General features: G+C 37.9%; 1 protein-coding gene across 1 annotated transcript in view; it reads right to left on the bottom strand.

The window, feature by feature from the left end:
* Window positions 1-508: 508 nt before the first annotated feature.
* The window catches only part of TRAM1 (translocation associated membrane protein 1), a 19,083-nt gene continuing 10,389 nt past the window's right edge, over window positions 509-9,202 (bottom strand). Inside the window, exons 5-8 of the mRNA XM_025041141.1 lie at window positions 9,061-9,119; window positions 7,331-7,415; window positions 742-812; window positions 509-635 (exon numbers count right to left, since the gene is read on the bottom strand). Of these exons, the coding sequence (XP_024896909.1) occupies window positions 527-635; window positions 742-812; window positions 7,331-7,415; window positions 9,061-9,119 (324 nt within the window). The 3' untranslated portion in view covers window positions 509-526. The remainder of the gene's footprint in view (window positions 636-741; window positions 813-7,330; window positions 7,416-9,060; window positions 9,120-9,202) is intronic.

A 9,202-nucleotide genomic window follows, 5' to 3' on the forward strand; every position in this document is an offset into this window, starting at 1 on the left:
CCTTAACATAACTACTATTAATGATCCTTAGAACTACTGGCATATATAGTAATTTTGAAAACTGCTGGACAAAACAAATGCTGTGCTGTAAATAGGATATTAATTCTCATTTAAGAGTTCTAGTTCTAATTTTTTTTTAAGCCTTCATACTCTTTACGTCATACTCCTTCAATTGTTTCCAGTTTGATTTTTTCATCAAAATATTTTAATATCTTTAAGGATATATATAATCTTTTACGTCATTTTCTTCTGAAAGTTCACCTCCCTATTTCCTTTTCCAAAAGAAAAAGATGCATTAAGCAAAGTTAGAGAAGTTAGAAGTGAACCCAAAAAGCCTTCACAATTACAGGTTTCAATATAATCTCTCTCTTGCCTAAGACTCCATTTGAGATTAAAATATCAACCTGAATTGTTAAATAATTTCATTTTGTTTAAAGCTGCAACTAACGACTTATTCAGTAACATAATTGCCCACAGCATGGACCTTGGCAGCACAGGCACACCAGAGACAGAGTGGCTAAGCAACTTACCCTTTCTGATACTTTTCATCGCTGAAGTAAAACAGGCGGGAAATGTGGAAAAGAAATTCAACAAAATAATGCAGCACCAAAAGAACAAGTCCTAGATGATTCAAGCTGTTGAAAAACCAAATTGAAAATGTAAAGATTATTTATCAATTAAAACAGATGAGCATTCTATCTGCCCCGTCCACATACACACCCAGGAGAAATCCCGACTCACTTCAGCAGATAAGCCCCGGCAACGTGAAAGAGGTAAAGACCGATGTAGACGAGCTGACGGGGAACGTCCTCCTGCAAGCAGAAGACTGCGTTACAGATGGAAGTGCGGAAACATTTCAGTTCCCAGGACTGTGTGGCCGCATGGAAAACGTGCTCTTGTAGCAGACCTGAAGGCCACTCTGCTCCGTACCTGGTCCCAACCGCTCCTCCCAATCAACAGTGTGGCTTCAGCAGGTCACGGACCCTCGCTCGACTTCTGCGATCCATGTGTACGCGTGAATGATACCTGGGTTTGTTTGAATCAGATGAACTCAAAGTCCCTTTCAGGGCTAGGATCTATGTTTCTTTTTATAATAAGCATTTATTGAATGACACAATATTAACAACCATAATGATGTCCTTCTAATATTAGAACTGCTATGTTTATAGCAACAGAAATACTTTTGTTTACCTAAAATAGTATTTACATTTTTTAGCTTATGCTTTTAGTCCCTTTCCTTATCAGTTACAGTCATTAAAATTGAAGGTTAAAAATTTATCTTCTCACTTTAGGGTACCACTTAATTATACATTCTCCTTTTAACAACCTTGTAAGCCAAGTAACCAGATTTTTCTTTTGCTTCTTATTCATCCTTCCATAGTCCCCGACAACCTGGTTATCTTATAAAGTGTTTTTAAAAAACATACATCAAGACCTACTAGTGGATCGTAAAATCAATTTTGGGGGTCACACTAACCTCTTTTTTAAAAATATAGAATAGAATAGAAAATGTTAAAGTGTACAGCACATTGTACTGTTCATGAAAAATGTATTTCAGATTTTACACCCCCCACACACAATCATGATGTAAAATCTAGTTTTTTGCCTTGGGTTGCAGTCAAAAATGTTTGCAAAATACATAAACAATTTATGAAATGCTGTACCTCTCATTTCTACTGTTTTAGCAGTTTTCCACATATGGGTATCTCCAGTTTTTCCAAAGTTCGCTTTACTTTTACAAACGGCCTAGCTTAGTATCTGTTTTCGCTAACTGAAAGGAATCCGAAGAAGATTATGAAAAATGGCGAAGAGTGAAAACGGCGTTTGGTGTTTGTTTGGCAGTGAGTTGTTAGAGGCAGCGTGCACCCCAAGCAGGCGGCACCCCAAGCTCCTTCCCCAGAACCACACTCAGCATCAAGCCGCCAGAGCGCTGAACTGCGTCTGTGAGCATCTGCGCTTCATCGCCATCTATTTTGAGCGTCCGTGAGCAAGATGTATCTGTCCTAAGGCAATTGCTTCTTTGCTTCATGCCAGTTCAGTTTCACAGGAACTCTACTTTTGGATGGCACAGGAAACCTCTAAATCCATATATCTGGCTATATTAGCCTGGAGCAGATATACGAGGCCGTGTTAGCCTGGTCAGAACAAGTCACGTACTACAGACGGATGATGATTAAAATTAAAACGGTAGAAGGCTGAGTGATATTCCTCTGGAACCTCGCTAAACTCATCTCCGGCATCCAGAAGAGCCGAGCACAGGTCTCTACTGGTCCTCTATTTCTCCCCCTACATTTACTACATCAAATTTTCTGAGGACGAGTCGAGATTTTACGAGTGTACTTTTGAAACTAAACGTTTCCCTAGTGAGAAAGATACATGGGTTGTGCTGGGAGGCAGAACACAGTCGCAGGGCGCCATCGATCGTGCTACGTCGGGGACTCGGGAGAAGTCCCAAGGCCTGAGGCCACGTTTACGGTGGCTCTTCCAACTGGAGAGAAAAGGACCTCTGAGAACAAGCCGTCTGAAGATCCCTTCCGCTCAATTTTCAAACGTCCATTGAAATCCCTCTCCTTGCGGGAGGGGAGAGCGGGAAAGGCGTCGCGACCACACGCTGCCCGCAACCACAAGGGAGCCCTTCCGCTCCTGTGGTCCTTTCGGAACAGCTGGGTCCCAGGGCCGTCAGCGTAATCCGACATGCCACGTATGGCATGTTCCCCGAAGTGCGGCGTGTATGCCGCTGGCACCGCACAAAATGATGGTAGATAGTACACAATGAAACATTTTAACTACGATTTTAAATAAAATATTTTAAGTTACAACAAGATGGCATGTAAATGACTTAAGATGGGAAATACTGCCATACTCCTTCAGATGTGCTCATCAGTGCTCCAAATTTCTGAGAGGAAAACAGACCCTGAGGGCCCTGAAGACTTATAAATGAAAGTTTTTTAGTTTTTAATTGCTGACTGAACATTAAACTTCTGTTAAAAATGAATTTGCTGCGATAACTTCTGTTAAAACTATTTTATAGACATGTAACTTCTTGGGAGGATTAAAAAAAGATTTACTTTTAAAGAAACACAAATAGGTTTTAAAAGTAAAGATCGGTTCCTCTGCAACAAATCTAAAACCGTTGTTATAAATTACAAAGTACATTTCAAAAAACCATTCCATTTCTCTTGTCTTAAACCACAACTTAATTAGGTAAAGCAAGGTTGTGCTTGCCATTAGGTAAAGAAAAGCCCAGAACTTCTATCCTAAAACCAGGTTCAACTTTGCAGCTTAGCCCCGTCTGTCTGACAGCTGACCAACTGACTCAATAATGAGGAGTAAAATGCCATCACCACCTTCCATCTCCACAACCATCGAATGCTTGCAAGAGCTTTTAAAATAGTTCCTACAACTTTCAAAAGGACAGATTTTCAAGAAACCTTTTGCTAAGTAATGCTCTCTTCACCTGTATACAAATTGGCCAATGTTTTCTAAAGCAATGTCCGTATACTCAGAGCCTGACCAGAAAAAAAGTAAAAATAAATGAGCGACAGAGATGAGTGTAATACCACAGGGAGTGGTGGAGATTGTGGGGAGCTACAGAACACACACCCTAGATTAAAAGCACTGTCGTATTATCTTAAAAATACAAAGGTAATGAGGTGATGTAGCATGATTTTTAAAATAAGAAATTTTATCTAGATTTCATTTAGAAAATGGCTGCTTTTAGCATTCCTGTTCTAAGTCAAACTCCTCTGACATTATTCAATCTTCATGGGGTTACAGCCCTACTGGAGGGGTGCTTACATGTCTGAGGACACCCACAAAGAGCCTGACCAGCACCACGGTCTCTGGGGCTTACACGTTTCCACCGACTGTGGGAATGGGGAGAACAGAGGCAGCTGGGCGAAATTTGGCCCTCTTAGTGGGAGCTCATGGTATGCGTTCACTGGTCACATCACAGCACGCCATCCAAAGTAGCTCGTCGCTGTTCTAGAATCTAGAGTCTAGATGAATATGCAAGTGACTGAGAGAAAGTTATTTTGGTTTCTCAAGACATTTTCACACATCATCCTATGATTCTGTTATGTAAATAAACTTTTCCTACTAGGAGCCAGAAATGAGGTTTTGCTTATTTGTTTGTTTAAAGATTAACAAACATTTTTATACTTGAATTGAAAAATATATAATGAAAATGAGTATTAGAAAAGCTTTGCCAAGTTCTTATTTATTTTTTAAAAATTATTTTACCCATATTCCCACACTCATACAGATATAGAACATTTCTTTAACCCTAGAAAATTTCCTCAGTTAATCCCAGAATCCTCAAGAAAATCAGTATTTGGGCAAACCAAAGTTCTTACATATTTTTAATGCTAATGTATACGTAGTTTACATAAGGATGAAACTATGGAATGACTTAAAAGCCTGATAGTCTCATTTTTCATGAAAAATCTTATAGTATACTTAAACCAAATTCTAAAATTATCAATAATGGCAAGCGAAATTTTTCGTTGTTATTTCAACATCTTTTTATTAAAAAGTCAGCCATATACTTTATTAAATTTTTGTTTTTATAAGACAATGCTTTTCTTAACTGAACTATACTAAAAAACAAACTTTACCTTAAATGGAGTATCACATATATGCCCAAATATAAGGCAAAGATTTTCCCCTAAACCACAAATGGAGCCATCTCATATTTAAATCTGTTCAAAACTCTTATATTATATGGATTTATATCAATTAGTTTATTCTGAACAATAAATAAATGTTTGGGTAAGATACACAGCCTTAAACACCTCAATCAATATAATTTCCAAATGCTTACAGAGGTCTAGTGGAAGAATCAGACCTTTGAAACACTGAGGTGATTTAAAAGTGGCTCTAGTGATGATGAAATAGTAACAATATTTGCATGTGCAAAGTGTCAATATAACTTTCACGAAATAGGAGTGGGGTAAAAAGCATTATTTCTCATTTAATATATTTCATACGATATATAATTACATAAACTAAATATCAGAAATAAAACACTTGGCTGTTTTATTCACACTTCCCTGAAACCTCATCTATAGGCAAAATGGAGGACTGTTTATATTGAAGCGTATATATTACATGTGATTAAAATATTTTTCTCAAAAAGAACTGAGTTATTTGTGACTAACACACCTCTTGGACTGCTGCTGCCAACAGTGTTCCTTGCCTTCTTCATTTCTCTGTAGGGTCGGTTCAAAACAATCACTGTACTAGTTTCTTCCAGTAAAGAGTTCTTCCAAAAATAATTTTCAGAGTAAATTTTAAGAAACTGTTTAACACATATGCAGCTGTTACTTTCAAATTATGTTAATTACTTGAAACAGTTACTTTTGACTGTAATATGTAGGTGTTAAAAATAGTTCCACAGTTAAGTTCTAAGTTATGCAAATTATTCCATAAAAATTAGATTGCATTTCTGGAGAAATGCCATCTGGCAGGAACCGATAAGAAAAGAGCTTTAAGAACTAAAATGAACAATTACTTTGAAATGTCCCTCTTGACTTACATGGTCAGTGAACAAACTACAGACATATGTATTAATAATGAAACCCAGAGGTATTATGTCCATGGGTATAAAAGTACACAAATACAGCTTTAAATTCTTGAGCCGTGGTGCTAAGACATCAAAGGAACTATGATATTCTCAGCAGCGCTGCCCAACAGAACGTCCTGCAGCGGTGGAAACGTTCTCTCTCTCTGCTGTCCACAATGGTAGACGGTGCAGGCACAGGTGGCTAGAGAGCACCTGCGACAGGCCTAGTGTAACCACGACAGTGAATTTGTAAATTTAATTTTACTGAATTTAAATGTGACCAGTGACTACCGTTTTGGACACTGCAGCTCTAGGACACCTATGATTCACATTAGGTGCTTACAGAATTTGGAATGGCTACTGGAAATCTGGGAAGGGCTACTGGAAATTTTGAGTCTAAGCATTTTACCTTAAGACTATTGTAGGTCGAAGGTATTACAGATCATCATCTTAATCCTTACAATTGACTTAACTAGAAAAACATTCTACTTTATAAAATAAATCAACATAAAAAAGAACTTTTGAGCCAGAGTACATGGACTCCAATTTGGTGCTATTTTTCAATTGTAGCAGACAGCAACAATGATGACAGACACATATGACACAAAAAAACACAGACATGAAACAGTAGTAAATCGAGTATAGTCACAAATGAACTATTTGTAGTACATGTAGAAATAAGTGTTTATGGCATTTGAGAGGCAGAGATAAACTGGTCACTGGGTTCTTATACTTCTATTTTGGAAAGTTTCTCAAAGGCAGGCAATAAAAAGTTTTGAATGTGGAAAAATGTAAACCCATATATAACCAGCAGAGTATAAAAAATCTCCATTGTACCCCTATCCCAGCTTCAACAGTCATTAATTCATGACCAAACTTGCTTCCTCCATATCTTCATCTACGTATGATTTCATATATGGGAATTTTAAAATCATGTCTTCCCTAAAAAAGGGAATAAAAGTGCTTGATTAATTTACCAGAGGGCAAAAGCATCCCAGAAAAAGGAACTGAAGTGTCGGGATTATAAAACTCAAGAATATTCATGTGAACGAAGCGGAGGCGAGAGCAGAGGGAGAAGGGCCCAGGGAGGTGGCACGGATGAGCAGCTTTATTTACTTATGTAGTTTAAAGAAACAGAGAGCTATAATAAGTTTTAGAGGAAAAAGAGTTAAATAAAGGAAATAAAGTTGATTCGTGATAGATAGGCTGTTAGTCTGACTTCAGAAGTACTGAGGGCAAAATTAGAAAAAAGAATATTGCAACGCTCCAGCGGTTTATTTGTTCAAATAAAACAAACATCTTTCCCACATGCTAAAAAGGGAGTGCTCCACCCACAGCAGGAGAAGCTTCACTGGTGAATATTTAACCACGGTTTACTTTTTCCAATACCGAATTTTTCTGTGGGATTTACACACAGAACCATCAGTTGTAGGATAATCTGAAGGAGAATCCTCTGCGTCTCACTTGTGACACTGCTAGACTATCAACAGCGTGAAACTAATATTACATTTCAACATTTGTTTGAATTATAATTTATCATTAATATAATTTTACATGAGCGATTAGCACGTCAAATGTAAAATAATCCCTCTCTACGTGAAAAGAATGACTAAAGGGTTTTCGGTAAGTACTAAAGGACATTGGTCTTCGTGGAGAGAGCTGAGGTGAGAGGGACAGGGACATCAGAAAATATTTAATTTTAGAAGGACTTTTCAGAAAAGGAAAAAATGACAAGAGAATTTTTAAAATCATAAAATTCCAGCTTACTTTTTTGGTTTTCTGGAAGTAGAGTTCAGGAAAAGCATGAAACCAGTAAGCCAACTGCGATATGTAGAAAAATTTCATTTGAAATCTGCACAACACAAGAAAGGGAAAAATACGTCTTAAAGCATACTACTTTAAAAAGAATAAAGTAAAAACGAACACTATAAATCAAGATAGTCACCTTTGTGTCACCATTTCAGGTCCCCTCACAGTACTCTGTGCACCTTTAAATAACTCTCTCACAGCCACTTCCCATCTCCCTAGGGTACTCCCACCATCAGCCAATTCCTCTGGATTAAACGCAGAAGGAAAGACATCTGCAGAACCTTAACATGCAAGCCAGCTGGGACGAACCAGAGGCCCCTGTCCATTAGTTAATTAATATTGAGTCATGTGTCATGTTAGCTACTGAAAACATAAGGAACGTAACTGAGGGAATCAAATCACAGATCTGTAAGGTTTCATCAAAACAGAAGCAGGGAAGGCAAAAGACCGACACGAAAGCAAAGGCGCTTAGATTAAAAATCACCTGAAACTGGGATAATCCCAATTTCAAATATCCCCTGGCTTTCTCCTTAGTGAAATATGTTAACTCTACCTGGTGGGAACACTGAGAGCCCCAAATAAACGGAGGCAAGCCAGAGGAATATGGCACAGAAGGGTCCCCTGAGACGGATCCTAACCAGCCTAGACAATATATTGCCTCCTCTTTACATTACACCCCTCCAGGCCTTCTGCTTTCTCTTTATTCTCCCTTCTCCCACTCCTCCAGAAGTCTAAAATAGAGAGCACGAGCCAATCTGAAATAATTTCTGGGGAGAGAGGAAGATACAGTCCCATATCAATACAATGTTTATAATGCCATTCTATAAAAGTTCATTGAATTAATCTAAATTTTAAAAGTTAGAATGACTCAGCAGAGTGGGTATTATTGCTGGACTTAAAACAAAGATATGCATGGTCGTGTTATTCCCTTCATATCTTTCTCCAATTCTCACATCACAGAGCATTTGCTAAGTAATATCTAGGTGACAAGCACCTACGGCCTGGCATGACAAAGGCTATAAAATAAGGGATAGTTTCTCTCGCTGTCAAGGCACAGATAGTCGTGGTGAGCATGGGCATGATGTAAGACTTATATAAATGAGGCAATTATAGAACAGTCAAGATAATATAAGGATGCTACATATTATACACCAAAATGACACATTCAGGAAAGCAAAAGTCAATATAGGCTAAAGTACAACAAAAATATGGAATAGATGTACTAGAGCTACATGAATAATTTAGCTGAATGCCTTTGCAATGACTGGGCTTCTTACAGCACAGTACAGAAACCCGGGAGGCTAGAAAGATAAAAAAGAAACAATCCCTACCCTCAAACTTATAGTGTGAGAGAATAAGAAATTTAAAGAGTGAGGAGACTGGGGAAAAAAAAAGGAGCAAAGGTTTAGAGAAGACGGAGCAGTGAGGAGGAGAAAGGATGAGAGAGAAGGGAACACAGAGTACTAAACTGAGATGACGGTTAAAATCAGTTTTCTTAAGCTAATGAGCATGTCGAAAAGATTATATATGTTAAAAAAGCACACAGGGTTTTTCCCATGGCACTGGGACTGCAAAGACACACTACTGTATGACTTTGCCTAAGGTCCTAAAGAGAATAATAAGAATGAATTCTGCTTAAAAGTGACGTAACCATGGTCTTTAAGAAAAGCCTTCTAGAAATGACTTACGTCATCAGGTTATGGGGATAAGCCCTCCACAAGATAGTTGGGTCTGAGATGTAATTTTCCTAAGAAAGAAGATAAAAAAATTAGCCTATTAGTATATTGCAAACTTCTTGGAAAATAAGACAGTATTTTCATTTCTTACACA

The sequence above is a fragment of the Pteropus alecto genome, unplaced genomic scaffold, assembly GCF_000325575.1.
Source record: "Pteropus alecto unplaced genomic scaffold, ASM32557v1 scaffold87, whole genome shotgun sequence".
NCBI lineage: Eukaryota > Metazoa > Chordata > Mammalia > Chiroptera > Pteropodidae > Pteropus > Pteropus alecto.